Source organism: Pseudopipra pipra, chromosome 12, assembly GCF_036250125.1.
Source record: "Pseudopipra pipra isolate bDixPip1 chromosome 12, bDixPip1.hap1, whole genome shotgun sequence".
Taxonomy (NCBI): Eukaryota; Metazoa; Chordata; class Aves; order Passeriformes; family Pipridae; genus Pseudopipra; species Pseudopipra pipra.
This window is the reverse complement of record NC_087560.1, coordinates 20194874-20214351: the sequence shown is the minus strand read 5'-3', so window position 1 is coordinate 20214351 and position 19478 is coordinate 20194874. Positions and strand designations below refer to the sequence as shown.

The 19478-nt window shown below is 55.4% G+C and overlaps 1 protein-coding gene across 1 annotated transcript in view; it reads left to right on the top strand.

Moving 5' to 3' along the window:
• ITGA11 (integrin subunit alpha 11) overlaps positions 1-19478 on the top strand; it is a 48841-nt gene that overhangs the window by 27190 nt on the left and 2173 nt on the right. Inside the window, exons 8-28 of the mRNA XM_064669280.1 lie at positions 260-404; positions 1108-1273; positions 2604-2674; positions 3141-3285; positions 4776-4924; positions 5126-5266; positions 6100-6303; positions 6929-7059; positions 7645-7811; positions 9767-9909; positions 10726-10836; positions 11041-11126; positions 12087-12294; positions 13973-14071; positions 15348-15424; positions 16178-16267; positions 17415-17505; positions 17585-17698; positions 18442-18528; positions 18742-18852; positions 19281-19376. Coding sequence (XP_064525350.1) covers positions 260-404; positions 1108-1273; positions 2604-2674; positions 3141-3285; positions 4776-4924; positions 5126-5266; positions 6100-6303; positions 6929-7059; positions 7645-7811; positions 9767-9909; positions 10726-10836; positions 11041-11126; positions 12087-12294; positions 13973-14071; positions 15348-15424; positions 16178-16267; positions 17415-17505; positions 17585-17698; positions 18442-18528; positions 18742-18852; positions 19281-19376 — 2632 coding nt within the window. The remainder of the gene's footprint in view (positions 1-259; positions 405-1107; positions 1274-2603; positions 2675-3140; positions 3286-4775; positions 4925-5125; positions 5267-6099; positions 6304-6928; positions 7060-7644; positions 7812-9766; positions 9910-10725; positions 10837-11040; positions 11127-12086; positions 12295-13972; positions 14072-15347; positions 15425-16177; positions 16268-17414; positions 17506-17584; positions 17699-18441; positions 18529-18741; positions 18853-19280; positions 19377-19478) is intronic.

Below are 19478 nucleotides of genomic sequence, written 5' to 3'. Positions count from 1 at the left end.
AATTTTCTGTAATACCCAACCTAAACCTCCCCTGGCACCACTTGAGGGTGTTTCCTCAATGAATTAAGGCCCCTCTCCTGCGAGAAGCCACCTCCACCCGTGCAAAAATCCTCTTTTAACATCCTGAAACATTTCCTGACGGTCCTGCCCTACCCCGAGGGGGGTTCAAGGCAGGCAGTGGGGCAGTGCCAGCAGGCAGGGGTGGCACCAGGACCCTCCTGGCAGGGCTGAGCAGCCCAGGGCATCTCTTCACTTGCAGCTCGGAAGCGTTTCAGAAAGGTGGCCGGAAAGGGGCAAAGAGAGTAATGATTGTCATCACAGATGGAGAGTCCCACGACAGCCCAGACCTGGAGAAGGTGATCGAGGACAGCGAGAGGGACAATGTCACCAGATACGCGGTGGCGGTGAGTGGGGGCACAGACGGGCACTGAGGAGCTCCAAAAACCCCAACACGACCCCTCCCAGTGTGTCCCTAGGGATCCCTGTTGCTGCTCCTGCTTTTGCAGTGGGATGGGATGCTCAGCTCTGGATTCAGCTGCCGGAGCAGGTCAGGGAAAGGCAGGACCCCGAATTGCACAGGGGGTGTCCAGCCCGGAGGAACTGCAGCAGTCCAGGGTTTGGTCCCACAATGGGACAGGTATCAGATGTCAAGGATGGGGAATCCTTCCATGTGGCCACCCCTCAGGGGCTTTGGGATGGTTCTATCCATCGTGTGAAAATTGCAGCTGTGCCTGCCCCTGGATCCCTGGAAGTGTCCAAGGCCAGGTTGGATGAACTTGGAGCCACCTGGGCTAGTGGAAGGTGGCCCTGCCCATGGCAGGGGGTGGAACAGGATGAGCTTGAAGGTCCCTTCCAACCCAAACCATTCCAGGATTCTGTGAAACTCAAAGTATGGCCAACCATGAAACTGGATGGGATCAGCTGGAATCACATCCAGTGGAATTTTCAGTATCTCCAGGGATTGTCAGGGCTTACAAACCCCTTTTCCTGGGCTGTCCCTGCCCATGGCAGAGTTTGGAACTAGATGAGATATAAGGTCTCTTCCAGCCCAAACCATCCTGGGATTGATGAATCCATGAAAACCCCTGGATTTCTATCCCAACCCAGGTCTTGGGTTATTACAACAGAAGAGGAATCAACCCCGAGGCCTTTTTGAACGAGATCAAATTCATAGCGAGCGACCCCGACGACAAACATTTCTTCAACGTCACGGATGAGGCAGCACTCAAGGACATTGTGGATGCTCTGGGAGAAAGGATATTTAGCTTGGAAGGTGGGTGATGCTCCCCCCTGACACCTCCCAGCCAACCCAGGCTGCAAATGTGCTGTTCATCTTCTGTTTGCTAAATTTGGCAGAGTCACATTGGGGGTTGCCCAATATCTGTTCAATAGAGAACCTAAAATCACACTTGGAATGGCTTCATATAGAAAGAAATATCTTTATTTTGAGTGGTTTGCATCCCTGGAGTGTCAGGAGCACAGATCCCTTCTCCTCCAAAGGACACCCCTCATTCCAGGCACAGCAGCTGTGGTGGCTTTGGCATTTATAGCAAACCTTGGAAATATGGGAATAATGTTGGGGTTGCTGGTTTATTGGCTGAAATTAAAGATCAGGAAATATTTCTGTGCTAAATGTCAGCACCTCAGTCTGCCTTGTGACAAGTTTGTCGGTCTCCAAAACTAAATTTATCTAAATTTCATAGGAAAAGTGCAGCCTGGGATGAGCCATTGAAACAAAAGATGGGGGGCTTGCACTGGAAATTAAACATCTTGGGTTTGGGGGAATTTGGGTCAAACCAGTTTGACCAGTTTCACAAACTCTCCACCAGTTTGCCAGTCCAGCCAGTCTGATTCTTCCCTATGGAAGAGCTTCCCTGGATGAGAAGCTTCTCCCAGTTACAATTATGAAGCAAAAACCTCTGAAATCCACATTTTTGTGTGATCCTGCAGCTGGGAAAGGGGAGAACTGACACCACAGCAGAGCTCCCAGTTCCTGTTAACAGCAGGAGTTTTGGTGATTGGGGTGACCTAGGGAGAAACAGGATCATAAGAAGGACGTGGGGCTGCTGGAGCTGCTGCTCCAAGCCCCTCTGCTCTGGAGACCTGGGATTGTTCACCTGGAGAAGAGAAGGCTCCAGGGAGACCTGAGAGCCCCTTCCAGGGCCTGAAGGGGCTCCAGGAGAGCTGGAGAGGGACTTGGGACAAGGGATGGAGGGACAGGACCCAGGGAATGGCTTCCCACTGCCAGAGGGCAGGGATGGATGGGATATTGGGAAGGAATTCCTGGCTGTGAGGGTGGGGAGGCCCTGGCACAGGTTGCCCAGAGAAGCTGTGGCTGCCCCTGGATCCCTGGAAATGTCCAAGGCCAGGCTGGATGGGGCTTGGAGCAACCTGGGCCAGTGGAAGGTGTCCCTGCCCATGGCAGGGGGTGGGACTGGATCATCTTCAAGGTCCCTTCCAACCCAAACCATTCCATGGTTCTGTGATTGAAATTTGTGTCAGTTGAGCTCCTTTGTGCTCACCCCACCCCAACCCACCAAAGAACCCCCCCCCCAGGAAACAAAACTCTCCACTAAACACGAATTCCCTTTTGTTTTTTGAAGGAACCAACAAGAATGAGATCTCCTTTGGCCTGGAAATGTCCCAGACTGGATTTTCATCCCACGTTGTGGAAGTAAGAGAGTAAATGTGGGGTTTTGTTCCTCCTGCCTTGTGCTGTTTGTCACCACCCTCTGCAGGGGGGAGATGGGGATTTGGGGCAAATTAATAATTATGGTGTTCAGTCACTCCCACGAGCATAAGCTGCTCCTCCTGATGCCACAAAGGCTTGGGAAGGACATGCTGGGATGTGGAGGAAGGCACTTGTCACTGCAGGGGGATGCTCAACTTCCCCACCCCAAAGGCTCTGGCAGGGCCCAGAGAAAAGCCAGCAGGGAATTCTGTCCAGGGGTTTTCCTAGGGAGGAAAAGTACTCTGAAAATATACAACTAGGGCTGAAGTGTCATTCCAGCAGGTGGAAAAAACTCCAGCTCTCCAGGTGTGCTTTGAGGAATAGTGTCCTTGGTCTGGATGGGAAGAGAGGGGGGGAATTGCCTCCACCTGGCAAGAAATCCCCTCAAACTCCCCCTGCTCTCCCACAGGACGGGATCCTGCTGGGGGCAGTGGGAGCCTACGACTGGAATGGAGCTGTCCTGAAGGAAACCAGCAGTGGGAAGGTCATTCCCCTGAGGGAATCTTATCTCCAGGAGTTCCCAGAGGAGCTGAAGAATCACGGGGCGTATTTGGGTAAGAGAAGGGAATGAGGCCGTGCTGCCAGGGGGGAATTCAGGATTCTGTGCCTAATAATGGGAAGAGCAGCATATTCCCGAGGTGACTAATGCCACTGTGGCTCTGTGCCTGGGATCCCACGGGTGTGATCCCTCGGGGATGCAGCACAGGAGCATCCTCACCTGGGAAGAGCCCGGCTCCCACCCTGGTGTGCAGCACAAAAGGGATTTAAATTCGGGAACAGCTGAGCCACAGCCAGCCCGGGTCATCCACAGAACTTCCTGGAATGGTTTAAAAGCAGAGATGGAATTTCATGCCTAGGGAGGAAATACCTGCTGGGTTAATCCGTTCCATGTGTGGCTGCAGCAAAAATATCCGCCCGCCTTGGAAAACGAAGCCTCTCTCCAGAGCTGTGGCTGCCCTGCAGGGTGGGATGCTGGGGGGTCATCAGGGCTCTTCCCTGGGATCACAGGCTGCCTCTGGACATGTGGGACATCCGTGGAGTGACAGCAGAGTGTCCCCCTGGGGTCCCAGTTGTGTTCAAGGGGTGCCCATGGCAGTGTGTGGGAGCTCAGCTGGGCTCTGTCTTTCCCACTGTCTGGAGTGAGAAATCCAGGAATATTAAGGAAATGCTGGTGCATCAGGACCTGGGGTTTCAGAGCTGATGCTTGGCTTAGGAGTATTCACCAAAAAGGGGAATATTTAGGGAAACAGGGACCCCAGGTAAGGCCTGTGACCAGAAAAAGGGGATTGTAAACCCCAATAATCCCTGGAGATACTCAGAATGATTCCAGGTGATCCCATCCAGTTTCATGGTTGGTCAAACTCTGAGTTTCATAGAATCCTGGAATGCTTTGGGTTGGAAGGGACCTGGAAGGATCCATGACCAGGGCCACCTTCCACTATCCCAGGTTGCTCCAAGCCCCGTCCAACCTGGCCTTGGACACTTCCAGGGATCCAGGGGCAGCCACAGCTTCTCTGGGAAACCTGTTTCACTTCTAACAGTTTAAGTAGCATTTAAAACTTGAGCGTGAAGGTTCAGAAACCTGGAGCTGGGGTTGAAAACCAGGATTTTGCATCAGCAAAGCCCTTCCTGCCTGGTGTTCCTGGCACTCGAAGGATTGGAGCAGCAGAAGCCACACTCCCAGCACTCAGCACCCCACTGGGGTTTGTTTGACTTGTGTGACCCCTGGAATAAAACACTTTAAAGTCCAGGAATTGGATTCACCTTGGATGAAAGAAGGATTTACACGGGGTTTGCCAGGCAGTGCCAAAACTCCTGGCACAGCAGTGCTGCCCAAGGTGTGGCAGCACCTGAGCAGGAGACTCAAAGCCCAGGGTCGGGGCGCTGGGGTTGAGCCGGGTGACTTTATCCTTGGAAAAATCTGCGTTTCTAAGCTTCCTGCTCTGGGAAGTGGCCAGAGCTGTGTCCCCAGCTGGGGGCTGATGGAAAGCAGACCCTGGGAGCAGGAGCTGGGAGTTCTCACGCTGTGCCCACCCCCTCCCAGGTTACACCGTCTCCTCCGTCGTTTCCACCAAGCACGAGCGGATTTACGTGGCGGGAGCTCCCAGGTTCAACCACACTGGGAAGGTCATCCTCTTCAGCATGCACAGCAACAGGAACCTCACCATCCACCAGGCCCTGAAAGGAGAGCAGGTAATGCCAGCCAGGAATGCTGCACTGATTTATCCCCCTGGAAAAATCAACCTTCCCCTTTCATCTTGCGAACTGTCCCGAGGGTGTCCTGGCTCTCGCTGCACCCACAGCTCCAAACCGTGGGGCTGGAGCAGTGGCAGGGCTTGGAATGTCCCCACGAGGGAGGGTGGCATCGCTCCCACCCTCTCCTGTCTCCTCCAGATCGGTTCCTACTACGGCAGCGAGATCAACTCCCTGGACGTCAACGGCGACGGCGTCACCGACGTGCTGCTGGTGGGAGCCCCCATGTTCTTCAGCGAGGGCAGGGAGAGGGGCAAGGTCTACGTCTACACCCTGCAGGAGGTACGTGGCAGCACCAGGGGGTGATTTGGAACAGGAGATTAGCCTTTTGGGCACTGTGGTGGCAGCTGTGTCCCCTTGTGCCACCCCCGCTTGTGCGCCCGCCGGCTCCCATCAAACAACATCCCCGCTGGTGGTGCCCGGGGTGCAAAGTGAGGTCCTGCTGCTCCCGACCCCCACAGGGCTCAAAACAGGGGCTTTGCAACATGGTGTGTCTCGGGAGAAACATCTCCATCCACTTTACCCCCCACAGACCTGTTCTCTCCAAGGGCACCCAGAGGCTGGGCTGGGCACGGGGCTCTGGGGAGCAGCAAGGTCGCTCCCTCTGCCATGAGGACAGGACATGTGCCACACCTGTCCCCTTTCCTGGTGCACTGGGGCAGGACCAGCTTTCCTGCCACCCTCAAAGCTGACTCAAAATCCAGTTTCTGAGCCAAATCCATGAGGCTCTGGGGGCACCTGGGCAGCGAGCAGGTCATGTTCTACACCCAAGGGTGCAGAGCCCACCCCGAGCAGTGGGGTCCCTGTACCTAAACCACACATTTGATGCAATTATTTACGTAGGATGTTATAAAAAGGAGGCAAAGCAGACATGGGGCTGGTGTGGGGTTCAGGGGCTCACCCCTTCCCAGGGAGGTGTCCCACAGACATTCCCACAGCCCCAGCAGTGCTCCCACCTCCTTCCTCGGCGAAATCGCTCCCACGTTGATTAACGTCACTCCCGTATCGATTCACGCATCTCGTTTGCTTGCTTTGAGGGGCTCCTCCTCTTGCCAGGCTGCTGCTGATGGTTTTGGGGTTGTTTTGCTCCCTTTTCTCTCTGGCTGGCCCGGCAGAGCCGCTTTGTTCCCAGTGGAGCCCTGGTGGACCTGCAGAGTTACCAGAACTCGCGCTTCGGCTCCTGCATCGCCGCCGTGCCCGACCTCAACCAGGACAGCTACAACGACCTGGTGGTGGGGGCACCCTTGGAGGACGAGCACCAGGGAGCCATTTACATCTTCCTGGGCTTCCAAGAGACTGTGCTGAAGAAGTACAAGCAGGTGCTTCCCTTGTCCTGGTCCTCTTTGTCATTTATGCCCATTTTAGGGACTGATGGAGCATGAGCAGTATTGAATTGTTGTTATGGCCAGATATTTCCTCTTCTGAGGCATCCAAGACAAAGCATTGGAATTCAAGGCCTGGAAGAGGCTTCCCAGGGCAGTGGTGTAGTCACCATCCCTGTGGGTGTGGCACTTGGGGACATGGTTTAGTGGTGGCCTTGGCAGTGCCGAGGGAATGGTTGGACTCAGCAGCCTTAAAGGGCTTTTCCAACCTGGATTATCCCATGATTCTATAAAGTATGGAAAACATGCTTGAAATTAGAGGTGACGCTCAGCACTCGGTGCAAGGGATTGCTATAGATTTATTTATTAATGATAAATAAATACATAAATAAAGAATTTATTGCTATTTACTCGTTTCTCACACTTGTGAGAGACAGTAATCACACAGAGTGAATTCAGCAGAAATCTCTGGATGGTGTCTCCAAAGAGAAATTCTCCCAGTCCCTGGAAATTAACGGTTGGTGCAATCCCTTGGATCCTTCAGCAGCGTGGTGGAGGCTGGCAGGGCAAACCCTTGGCAGGAGGGGATGTTCCAGCCTGGACTGTGCCCATTCCTTTTCAGAGGATTGCAGCTGCTGACCTGGCTCCAGGCCTGATGTATTTTGGGTGCAGCATCCACGGGCAGCTGGACCTGAACGAGGACGGGCTCGTGGACCTGGCCGTGGGCTCGCTGGGGAACGCGGTGCTGCTCTGGTGAGCTGGGCCCCCCTGGGCACCCCCTGCCCAAATCCCACCACAACCTTCTCGTATTTTTCCGGGCAAAACTGATTTCCCAACAATCTGACCCCCCTTTCCACAATAACAACCCCCTGTCTGGTGGGAGGGTCTGTGGGGTTTCAATTTTCACTCTGAGGTTTCAATCCTGTTGGGCCCTAGAAAGATGCCAGAGGGTTGTTGGTTTTTTTTTTTGCACTGAATTTCGTCATCTCCAGGAGTTCATCATTCTCCAGGAGTTTCAAACCAGCCAATTGATTTGTGGTGATTTGCCCAGGCTCCCTCTGGCCTTATTTTAAAATAACAATTGAATATTTTCAAACATTGGTTAGTGTTTGGAAAGTCCCTTGAAGCTGTTGAGACAGAGGGTGGCTGTGCCCAGCTGAGGTGGGCCACCCTGGAGTGCTGTGTTCATACAAGGGGCCTTTGCTCTTCCTCAGCACCCTCTTGACATTGGGCAAAAGAGTGAAAAGGTGTGAAAAGTGCAGATCTGGAGGTGTGGGAGACTCGTAGGGTGAGGGTGACATGCCACAGCTCATCCCTCCACCTGCTCTGATCCCACAGGTCCCGGAGCGTGGTCCAGATCAACGCCAGCATCCGCTTCGAGCCCCCCAAGATCAACATCTTCACCAAGGACTGCAAGAGGAACGGGAAGGACGCGACCTGCATGTCGGCCTTGCTCTGCTTCACCGCCGTCTTCCTCTCGGCCCGCTTCCAGACGGCCACCGTGGGTAAGGGCACGGCTGTCCCGGGGCACAGTCCCAGCCTGTGCCTTGGTTGGGTCTCCAGCCCCAAGGCAGCACCCGGAGTCTGCCAAGGGAAACCCTTCTGGGCACTGGAAGGGGCTGCCCAGGGAGGGGGTGGAGTCGCCATCCCTGGAGGTGTTTAAGGACAGACTGGAGGTGGCATCGGTGCCAGGGGCTGGGTGACAGGGTGGGGCTGGGCCAGAGGTTGGACTCGATGATCTCAGAGGTCTTTTCCAACCCAGCTGACCCTGTGAGCCTGTGGTTCAAGGCACTGGCATGTGTGGAGGAGAGCACGTTCCACACAAGCTCCACACAAATTCCACAGAATATTCCGAGTTGGAAGGGACCCACAAGGATCACTGAGTCCAATGCTTAATTGAGTGGGATCAAACCCCTCACCTTGGCATTGTTACCACCACACTCTGACCAACTGAGCTCGTCTGAGGGTCCCCAAAGAGCATTTGGACACCACCTGCCACATCCCTGTTCACTCCCTGATTTGTCCCTATCCAGGCTGAGGTAGCAGGGATGGTGGCTCTGCCAAGGAACACCCCAAGGATGAACCTTCCCTGTGTTTAACCCCTTCTCTCCCCTATTCCCCTGAGCTTTGCTGTGCCGTGGGACGTGTGACAGGGGTGTCACCACAGGCAGGGCAGGAGGGGCCGTGCCCGGCCCTCATCCCACAGAGCTCATCCCTCCTCCCCCTGCAGCAGCAGGACACAGCTGCCGACCACATGTGCGTGTTTTCCCTCATATCCCAGGGAATCTCTGGGAAGCTGTTGCTACCAAACCCCCCCACGCTGCCGTGACCCCGAGGCTCCCCCCGGATGCCTCCCGGTGACTCAGCGGCGCGGGGGAACCGAGAGTGGCTCATCCCCTGTCAGAGGAAAACCGGGAACTGAGCAGAGCCAAAGGAAAAGCTCCCATCCCCCCGAGCAGGAGTTTTGTTTTGTGCTGCCCAATCCCGTGCTTTCCTCCTGCAGGATAAAAAGCTGAGTGGGGTTGTCTTTATTTATATGATTTTACACTTGTTTCCACCCAGAAAAGCCACCCCATGGACAGGGCTGGTGGTGCCTCCTTCCTTATCCATGTTTTACATCACACTGGTGTAGGGAGAGCCCCTCTGCTCTGGAGCCAGGCTGGGACAGCTGGGGGAGTTCACCTGGAGAAGAGAAGGATCCAGGGAGACCTGAGAGCCCCTTCCAGGGCCTAAAGGGACTCCAGAAGAGCTGGAGAGGGACTGGGGACAAGGGAAGGAGGGACAGGGCACAGGGAATGGCTTCCCACTGCCAGAGGGCAGGGAGAGATGGGATATTGGGAAGGAATTGTTGGCTGTGAGGGTGGGGAGGCCCTGGCCCAGGTTGCCCAGAGAAGCTGTGGCTGCCCCTGGATCCCAAGGCCAGGCTGGACGGGGCTTGGAGCAACCTGGGCTGGTGGAAGGTGTCCCTGGGGGTGGGTGTCCCTCTCTCAAAACGAGATGGGTTTTGACGTGCTTTCAGAGCAAACCATTCTGGGATTCTGTGGTTCTATGAAATCCTACCCTGCTTGGAACTGGGCTGGGAATCTTCAACCTCTTTCCAACAGCAGTGCAGGAAGCAAACCATCTCCATAAAGCATCCAGGCCAGGAGCATGTGAGGGTAGGGTACCTCCAGAACAGCTCCAGGCCTCCATGTGAACATAGGAGAGCACATCCTTGTACATCCTGCCCAGATTCAGAGCAGTGTCTGGCAGCAAATGCAACAATGCCTTTGTAAAGCTCCTCCTGGAAAGCAGCTGCTCTGCCCAACGGGAATGTCCGTCAAAAACAGGCAGCGCTGGCCACACCCTGATCTTCCCAGGTTTCCCTCTGCCGGGCTGCTCCCGGGGTGCAGGAGCCAAGCCTTTGGGGTGGTGTCTCCGCGTGTGAGCCCGGCAGAGCCCTGACCCCGCTGTCCCGCAGGGCTGCGGTTCAACGCCACGCTGGACGAGCGCCGCTACACGCCGAGGGCTCACCTGGACGAGGGCGGCGAGCGGCCGGCACAGAGGGGGCTGCTGCTGCCCGCCGGCCAGGAGCACTGCCAGAGGCTCCCCTTCCACGTCCTGGTGAGTCTGGGGGAGCTCAGGGCGGGGGTCTCCTCCCCGGCCGGCCCCGGTGAAGGCGGTCTCCTCTCCTCTCCTCCGTGGGGATGCGCCGGGATGTTGTTGTCGGAGCCTCAAAGGCTTCCCGGGGCTGGGAATGAGCGTCATCCCGCAGCCTGGGTCGCTTCCCGCTGGGTTTGATGTGGTCAGGGATGGAGCTGCCAGCACGTGGCAGCTGCTGGGTCCCCAGGCACTGACTTCATTCAGGCCCAGCCTGTGTGTGCTCTGATCCACGAGCCGCCGGCCGTGCCCTCGGGGAGGGCGTGCACTCCCGATCCCCGGGGCAGGCTGCTCCTCCCGCTCCAAAACACTCATTGCTTCCATCGGGAACCAAGTGCCAGTCCCTGCCAGGCTCACCGTCTGCACCCTCTAACCACCAGGGTCCCACCCCTGGGTGCAGAGCTGGTGGATCCCTCTGCCTCGCTCGCGGGGAGCAGCTGATGCACAAACCTGGCCAGAATCAAACATTCCCAGGGAATGATGAGAATATTGTGGAGGCCAGGCAGGACTGAGCTGCCAGACTGGCCTGGCCCCAAGGCCTGGCCTGAACTGCAGTGAACTTCTGGGAAGTTTGAGGCTGGAGCTCGAGATGGAGCCTGTGATTTAGCCCAAGAAACGTCTCACCCCAGAGCACCTCTGCACCCCTGGGGAGCTCCTGGAGCTTCCTTACCGGCCAGATGAGCCCCAGGTGGGGCTGCAGGACAGATCTGTCCCCCCTTGAGGGGGCTGCCCCTCCCCAGGAGCAGCCCTGTCCTCCTCACTGGCCCTTCCCACCCCCAGGACACAGCGGACTACGTGAAGCCGGTGACGTTCTCCATCGACTACGAGCTGGAGCACCCGGAGCAGGGCCCCATGCTGGATGATGGGTGGCCCACCTCCCTCAGGGTCTTGGTAGGTGCAGCACCCACCTCCCAGGGGACTTTTTATCAGGCACCTGCTCAGCAGGTTGGTCTCTGGGTGTAACATTTGCTGTTTACCTTGACCTGTCCTGTGACAGGAGGGGTTGGGCACTGCTGCAACCTGAGGTCCCCCCCCCCCTGTGTCCCCAGCCTGGGGCACAGATGGTCCCTGAGCTGCTCCTGTTGTCCCCTTCAGGTGCCTTTCTGGAATGGGTGCAATGAGGACGAGCACTGTGTCCCTGACCTGGTCCTGGATGCCAGGAGCGATGTCCCCAGTGCCATGTGAGTAGATCACCCAGAGCATCCTCCAACCAGTATCACAAACTGGGGGGAGGCTCCAAAATCCACCCCCAACCCACGTCCCCTAAATTCTGACATCGCAGCTTCACCCAGCACCACCAGGAGGTTCATCCAGCCCCTCCATGAGGTGCTCTCTGAGCCTCTGTCTGCTCCCTGTCTGGAATGAATCAGTGTTTTTCCAGGGAATCCACAAAACAACTAATATTTGGTGCCATGGTGATGCGTCCCAGGGAGACAAATCAGTAAATAACAGGGGGGGGAATAAATGCAAGGCTGGCATTACCCACCTGGCAATTACAGGCTTGACTCACGCACAGGAAATAATTACACACCACAGCTCGTTGGCTAAAGAGCTTTAAAAGGTTATTTGGTGAGTCCAGAGGAGGCCACAGAGATGCTCTGGGGGCTGGAGCCCCTCTGCTCTGGAGCCAGGCTGGGAGAGCTGGGGGGGTTCACCTGGAGAAGAGAAGGCTCCAGGGAGACCTGAGAGCTCCTTCCAGGGCCTAAAGGGGCTCCAGGAGAGCTGGAGAGGGACTATTAACAAAGGCCTGGAAGGACAGGACAAGGGGGGTTGGTTAGATGGGATATGGGGAAGGAATTCCTGGTTAGGAGGGTGGGGAGGCCCTGGCACAGTTTTGCCAGAGAAGCTGTGGCTGCCCCTGGATCCCTGGAAGTGTCCAAGGTTGGATGGGGCTTGGAGCCACCTGGTCTAGCCCTTTGCTGACAGCATGGGATCTATTCCTTCCTTGCATCCCGTCTGTCCTGAGCCCTCCTGGAGGTGTCTGAGGGAGCTCCTCCCCATCAGCCAAAAATCCCAAGCGAAACGATGGACAACAGGAGGGATTTGATCCCTCTTTCCTTAGCAACACACCGGGACAGAGGGGGAGCAGGGATTTCCGTGCCCTGTGGGCATAAAAACCCGGGGAATTCCCTCTGTTTCAGGGAGTTCTGCCGGCGGGTGCTCCGGAGGGGCCCCCCGGAATGCTCGGCCTTCAGCCTCTCCTTCGACACGTCCGTGTCCGTCCTGGAGAGCGGCAGGAGGAGGGTGGCCGTGGAGGCCACGCTGGAGAACCGCGGGGAGAACGCCTACAGCACCGTCCTCAACATCTCCTTCTCCAGGAACCTGCAGCTGGCCAGCCTCATCCCCAAGGTGAGGCTCCCCCAGGCCTTCCCAGGGGCGCTCCTAATCCCGGCCGGAGGAGGAAGCTGCGTCCCAAAGCAGAGCCCAGAAGTGTCTCCATCCCTCATAAATCAGGCGTGTTTATGGGCTTGGTTTCTAAGCACTTACGGCCCTTGCAGCTCTTTATTTTGGAAATACAGAGGTTTTTAAGAGCCTGAAAGAAGGTCAAAGGCAGATGAAATTATTTCCCCTCTTTATTTTTCTACTCCGGGAGTTTAAAAATACTCCCTGCCCGTGGCCAAGTTCCTGTCAGGGCTGGATTTTTACAGCTGAGATGTAACTCCTGGAAGTAAGGGCTGATAATGGGAGCGTGGTCACAGCTCAGTGTGATGCCACCTCTCTACAGCTGCCCCCCTGGACGAGCCCCTCGTGCCCCATCCACTCCCACCCTCCCCAAAATGTCACCCCCACCACTCTCTTGATGTCCACGTGACTCCTCCCTTTTCCCAGCGAGGTTTGGGAAATGTGCTGATGCTGCTGAGCCCTCCCTCATCCCCCCCCCCCCCCAATGACTTCATCCCCACCACAGATCCCATCTCCTGCCTCTGTTTTCCTCCAGGCCTTGCCAAGGGAAAATTGTGGGGCACGCTGCCCACAAAATAAGAAAAACGCATTTTTTGAGGGATTTGCTCCACATTAAGTGAGGGGGGGGACCCTGCCAGTGGTGGGTGACAGAAAGCCCCGTGCAGGAGTGGTTGTAGGGAATATTTGCAGCTGGTTATGGAAGCACCACTGCTCGAGGAGTCCTGGCTGCTGCTCCTCAGACATCAGCAAATTGCCAAACCCTGGGGATGTGTGGATGTGTCAGGTAAATCAAAAGTAGCTGTGGCCCTAAAAAGTCCCTAATCTCAGCAGAGGAGTGGGAGGAAGCTCCGGGCTGCTGCTGGTGGCTGCCAAGGCCGGGATGTTTCGGCTCTTGGGCAGGACTTGTCTGGTGGCAACAGCTCAAAGTGAGACCCTTGAGGGGTCTAACCCAGGGATAAAAGCTGGAATAGCTCCTTGTCTCATGGTGAGGGTGGACTCCTGCTCACAACCAGGCTACAACCTCTTGTAGGGCTGCAGAGGAGGCAGAGCAGGGTTGCTGTCCCATCCCATCCCTTCCCATTCCACCTGGGATTGTGCTTTGCAGTGCCCTGGAGACACAGAAGGTGTTCCAGCAGCAGGAATGTAATTGTTGAGCTGAGGAAATTAAATACCACGGTTTAGCTGGTGGCCATGCAGAAAACTAGCTCCTGTTATCCCTTGGTGCTTCCTGGTGACTCCTCATCCCAGGAAAATCTTCTCCTTCCCCATTAGAGTGCCAAGAACAATCGGGCTCATTCATTCGCTGCTGGAGTTAAATTCATAAAGAGGATTTAAATCAGAAAGCTGGAAGCTGTTTGCTAGAAATGCCCCTCTCCAGAAATATCAAAAAATGCATGGGAAGGATTCCCAGCCTGCAGCGAGCAGGGTGGATTGGGTGGTTGGTTTTTTGGTTCATTTTACTATTCTTTCATTCATTACTTTGTCTTTTTGTTGTTTTGCTGCCTGGTTGTTTTTCCCAAAGTTAAAGCCCACTTTGAGCCCCGTGGATGTGTTTCCTGCTCCCATGAGGAGCTGGGCCATGGGGCTCATTCCAAGGTCACGGACATTTTGTGTCCCATTTTAGGACGACACCGACGTCAACATCGACTGCACGACCGACGACAGGCACCCCAACAAGAGGGTGTGCAACGTCAGCTACCCCTTCTTCAGAGCCAAGGCCAAGGTAAGGATGTCCCCCCCTGCCCACCTGAGGCTTCCCCCATGGCACAGGAGCCCTCTGCCCCTGCCATGCCCACAGGGTCACTCCCCTCCATCCGCGGGCTGGGGAGCTTTGAACGTGGCTTTAAAAGACAAATATTTGGTTTCTTCTCTTTCTCTGCCCTTTGCTGGAGTTTGAAAGGTGTGTTAGGGATGGTTGGGGTGCTGGGAGAGCCCCAAAATCAAACTCAGCTCCTCCAGGTCACAGAATTGGATTCCAGGCCTTTGCAGCAATTTAATGTTGGCTTCAAAGCACTGATGGTGACTTCCCTGGTGCTCCATGGGCATGAGGAGGAAGCTGTCACCCTTCCCTGCCTGATTGGTTTTCCTTGCTCTGAGGTGCCTCTGGACCCTGCTCTGAGCCTGTCCAAGCTCCCTTGGCCTGGTGGCATCCTCTGAACCACAGCTCCCAGTGGTTCCCAGCACCCAGGATGAGCTCAGGTCCCGTGAGCATCGTTTTTACATCACATAAAGCCCTCTGAAAACATTAAATGCAGCAATAATGTGGGAAGGAAAAGTGAGGAGATGCAACCACTGGGGATCCATGTGAAATCCCACCCTGCACCCTCGTGGGAAGAGTGGCCAACACGAGTGTGATGTGGAGATAAAATCTCCCCAGCTCCTGTATCTGCCTGAAGCTTTTCCTTGTCAGAAGTTTGATGATGATGAATGAGCTCCCAAAAAAGCCCTCTCAGATGCCTGTGGCTGCCCAAGGAGCTCCAGCCCAGCTCCCCATGACCTCGGGGATGGGCTGGGAATGCATCTGCGTGGCACCAGGTACTGCAGGTCCTGCCAAAACAAAGACAAGCTGGAAATGGAAATTTGGCCCCGGAGCAGCAGGAGCTTTAATATTATAGTCAGCTGTGCTGTCCCAGACAGTTTGAGGTCATTGCCACAGGCTGCAGATGTGACATTTATCACATTTTATTGTTGTTGGCTCTCTCAGCTGCCTCCCCTGGGCCGCAGATGGAGCGAGCGCAGCGGCCTCTTGCTGCTGCTCCCTGGGAGGGATCCTCTTCCCAAGGGGAGCTGCTCCCTTCTCCAGCCTCAGGGGGAAAAAAAATGCACCAGGAGGGGCTGAAATAAACCCTGCAAATCCTCCTCTCTCCCTGGAAAGGCTCTGCTCAAACCTGACACCGTCTCCTGTTGGGATCACAGCGATGCTCTCACCCGCAGTCCCACGTCCCTCTGGGGGATTTTTTTCCCCCTGATGTTTTCTCCACTCTGTTTCCACTCCACAGGTAGCTTTTCGCCTGGATTTTGAATTCAGCAAGTCTGTTTTTTTGGAGAACATGGAGATCTACATGATTGCCAGCAGGTCAGTGGTGGCTTTCTCCCTTGAACATCTCTGTGGGGGCAACGGGATCACGGAATCCTGGAATGGTTTGGGTTGGAAGGGACCTCAAAGCCCATCCAGTGCCACCCCCTGCCCTGGGCAGGGACACCTTCCACTAGCCCAGGTTGCTCCAAGCCCTGTCCAACCTGGCCTTGGACACTTCCAGGGATGGAGCATCCTGGAGCAACCTGGAGGCTTTACTGAGGGAATACCCCCAAGGAAACCTGATTTCCATCCCTGTGCTCACAAATCAGGCTATTTTTATTTACCTATATATTTATATCCATCATTTTCCCGTGTGTGTGAGGCTGTGCAGTCACTGCCAGTCTCTGCTGGATCTCCAGCCAGTGCTGCTTTCTCATCCACCCTCACACTGCAAATATTTCCCAGGAAAAATAGCTCAAAATTCTCCTTGCTCACCCTTCCTGCACAGGGAAAGATTTCCAACAGGAAAGTGACATTGCACTACAGATTAATATTTTTTTTTTTCCAATTTTCATCAGTTATTAGAGCAGAGGGGGATTCACCTGCACCACTCAGAGGCTGCTGGGTGTGACACCTCTCTCTAATCTTTTATGTAGATGAATAAAAAATCACAGAATAAAAGTGCTTATATTTACACTTTGACCAAAAAGCAGGAGTTCAGCCCTTCCCCTTCCTATGACCCCCCCAAAAAAAAATCTCAGAGGGCATCAGGGTCCTGCCTCACCCCCTGTGGCCCTGCTGCTGTTGCAGTGACAGTGAGGAGAAGGAGAGCACCAAGGAGGACAACTTTGCCCACCTCAACTTCCACCTGAAGTACGAGGCCGACCTGCTCTTCACCAGGTGTGTGTTTGGGAAGGGGCTGCAGCTCCTGGGAGGTCTCAGGTTTCAAGGTGTCCCTTGGGAAAAACCAGGTGGGGGGAGCTGCATTAAAACAGAGCTTTAATTTGGGGAATCTCTTTAGAAACAGGGGCTGAAGGGCCCATAAAATCAGGGACATCCCTTATAAAAATCCCCAGCGCCGAGGTGCTGGGCTCTCACCACATTTAGAGGCACGAGTGTTATTAAAGAGGTGTGAGGGCAATTTTCTAAGGGAATAAAAGTACTTATTGTGGGTAATAATGTCCATAACAGGTGTTTCCAGTGTCTGGGCCTTTTGCCATCCCACTAAAGGCATGGGAGAGAAGCTCAGCTGAGGGATGTGTGTGTGGAATCACCAGTAACTAAAGTCTGGGAGAGTGAGGGGTGAAGGCACAAATAATTTATTAACCTGATGATAGGAAAAATCATGGACCCCAGAAGCACATTCCCTGGCACTGCTTGCTGTAATCCTTAGGAGATTCTTGAGACCTTCAGTCATTTTATATTTTTGGGGTTTTTTTGGCCTAAGACACTGAAAATAAAACCACTTTAATACTCAGGATTTATGGGGAGCGAAGGGATTCTCCTCTTAACAAATATCAGAATTGCTCTTTTCCAAGGGGAAACTTGGAGGGAAAGAACAGCCCCAAAAGCTATCAAATCTGGGAACCTTGAGGTGAAAAAAGGGGGAAATAACTGCAAAGAATGTGGGGATTTGGGGCCACGTGTCCCGTGTCATGACATGGGCGAGCACGTGTCCCATCGCAGGTGCTCCTGGACGGGATCCCACGGGACCCTTTGGATGCTCCTGGCTCCTTCCCCTCCTCTCCAGCTGCAAAACAGAGGTTGATTTACCTCCTCTGGTTCACACATGACACTCAAACCCCCAGCCAGGGCCTTGGATGTCTCTGTTTTATTAAAAAGGCGAGAAAATCCTACAAAGGAAGGGAAAGTCCTGCAGGAGCATTAAAATCCCCCTTTCTTTTTGCACGAGGTGGAGTCGGGCGCTGGTTTCCATCCCAGACTGAGCTAGGAGGAACCTCAAGCCCTGCCCCTGGGGAGGGGCTGGGGGTGCTGGGGTGCTTCATTCCAAGCCCAGCTCACGACTTGTCATCCCCTGTCACGACAGGACGTCGAGCCTGGACTATTACGAGATCAGGTCCAACAGCTCCCTGGAGAGATACGACAGCATCGGCCCCCCCTTCCACTGCACCTTCAAGGTGAGGAGGGGGCTCCAACCAGCTGAGGGACCCCCAGGTGCCATCCCGGAGGTCACATCCCTGTCCTCTCCCCTCCCAGCTGCAGAACCTGGGCTTCTTCCCCGTGGAGGGGGTGACCATCAGGATCACCGTCCCCGTGGCCACCCGGGCGGGCAACCGCCTCCTGCTCCTCACTGACTTCCTGCTGGACCAGGTAGGATGGGATTGCATCCCAATCCAGGGTTCCTTCTGCAGGGGGATGGGGTGGAGGAATGCCATGGTCTGTCTCTTTTGCAACACCTGCCTGGACAGCCTTGGCTCCCGCCCGGGCCCCTCCCTTTTGCATTCCCGTGGCTGGAAACATGGAAAAGGGCAGTGGCCAAAGGGTTTAGTCCCAATATTTCTCTGAGATAACCTCCCTCCAGCGTGCAGTGAATTCCTGAGGGTCTGGGAAGCTGTGCCTGGGGTGAACTCCGGGCCTGAGCGAGCATGGAAGGGCTGGGAGCAGATCCCGGGGCATCCCAAGCCCATGGAAGGAGCCCCTGGCACAGGGACAGTGTGTTTATGGGTGGATTGAGCCCATGGAAGGAGCCTGGCACAGGGACAGTGTGTTTATGGGTGGATTGAGCCCATGGAAGGAGCCTGGCACAGGGACAGTGTGTTTATGGGCAGATTTGGCCTCAATGGAGTGTTTGGTGCTGCAGCTCTGGTGAAGTCCCCGTGCCACCGGTGACACCCCAGCACACGTGGCTGGAATCCTGGACAGGCCTCTCTGCCAGGCACAAACCCCTGGAATTAATTCCAGTGGGATGCCAGGGCTCAATCCCAGCGCAATCCCAGCGCCATCAAAGCCCGGGGGGTGACGGGACCCGCAGTTCCCCCAGGATGGGAGCTCAGGGCAGGACACAGGGAGTGGTCCCTGTGGTCCCTGTGTCCATGCCTGGCCTTCTCCCCCAGGAGAACACGACCTGCAACATCTGGGGGAACACCACTGACTACCGGAGGACGCCGGCTGAGGAGGACCTGACCCGCACCCCACAGCTGGTACACACCCCATGGGGCTGATCCTGCATCCCGGGGCTGGGCTGCCCCCAAAACTGAGGGAAACCCCTGGAGCAGGGATGCCCCACGGCCACGGGGGAGGACAGGCACAAAGGTCTGGTTGTCACTCCCCTCAGTGTGCCAGGGATGGATCCCAGAGGGTTTTCCCCCCCTTCCCCAGCGCTGCTCCCACCCCACAAAGCTCTCCCCCTGCAGAACCACAGCAACTCCGACGTGGTTTCCATCGACTGCCACGTGAAATTAGCCCCCAACGAGGAGATGAACTTGCACTTGCGTGGCAATCTGTGGATGAAGTCTCTGAAAGCAGTAAGTGGACACGTGGATTCTGAGGAGAAATCCCCCAAAGGAGCCCTCACATCCCAAAAATGCCGGGGTTTTTTTCCTGTCCTGATTCCTTCCCTCCCATTAAGCCCAGACGTGTGGGGTGATTTTTGTTTCCAAAGCCCACAATATTCCATCGGTGTGTGCATCCAGCATCCCACACAGCTGCAATTTAATCTCATAATTAGTTAATTAATTCATTCAAATTTAATTCATTTAAGAAGTCCTTTTTGCTGTCATTCAGCCACGCTCTTTGCTTGACCTGCATGCTCCTCCCCCACGGAGGTGCACGCAGCATTCCCGAGGGATGCAAAGCCACAGGGGGAGGGAGCAAAGCCAGGGAGGGGGGCACCCCCTGGGGTGGTGGGTCCTCTGCCAGGCGTGATGCTCATCTCCAGCCCCTCTCTGTGCAGCTGAAGTTCAAGTCACTGAAGCTCACCACGAACGCCGCTCTCCAGCGACGCTTCGGGAGCCCCTTCGTCTTCCGGGAGGAGGATCCCAGTCGCCAGGTGAGCCCTGGATCCAGAGCTTTGGGATACTCCGGCATCCTGCTCTGATCCCAGTGGGAAAAGTGCTTGGCAGAAGAGCTGGAGTGACCCACACCAGGCACT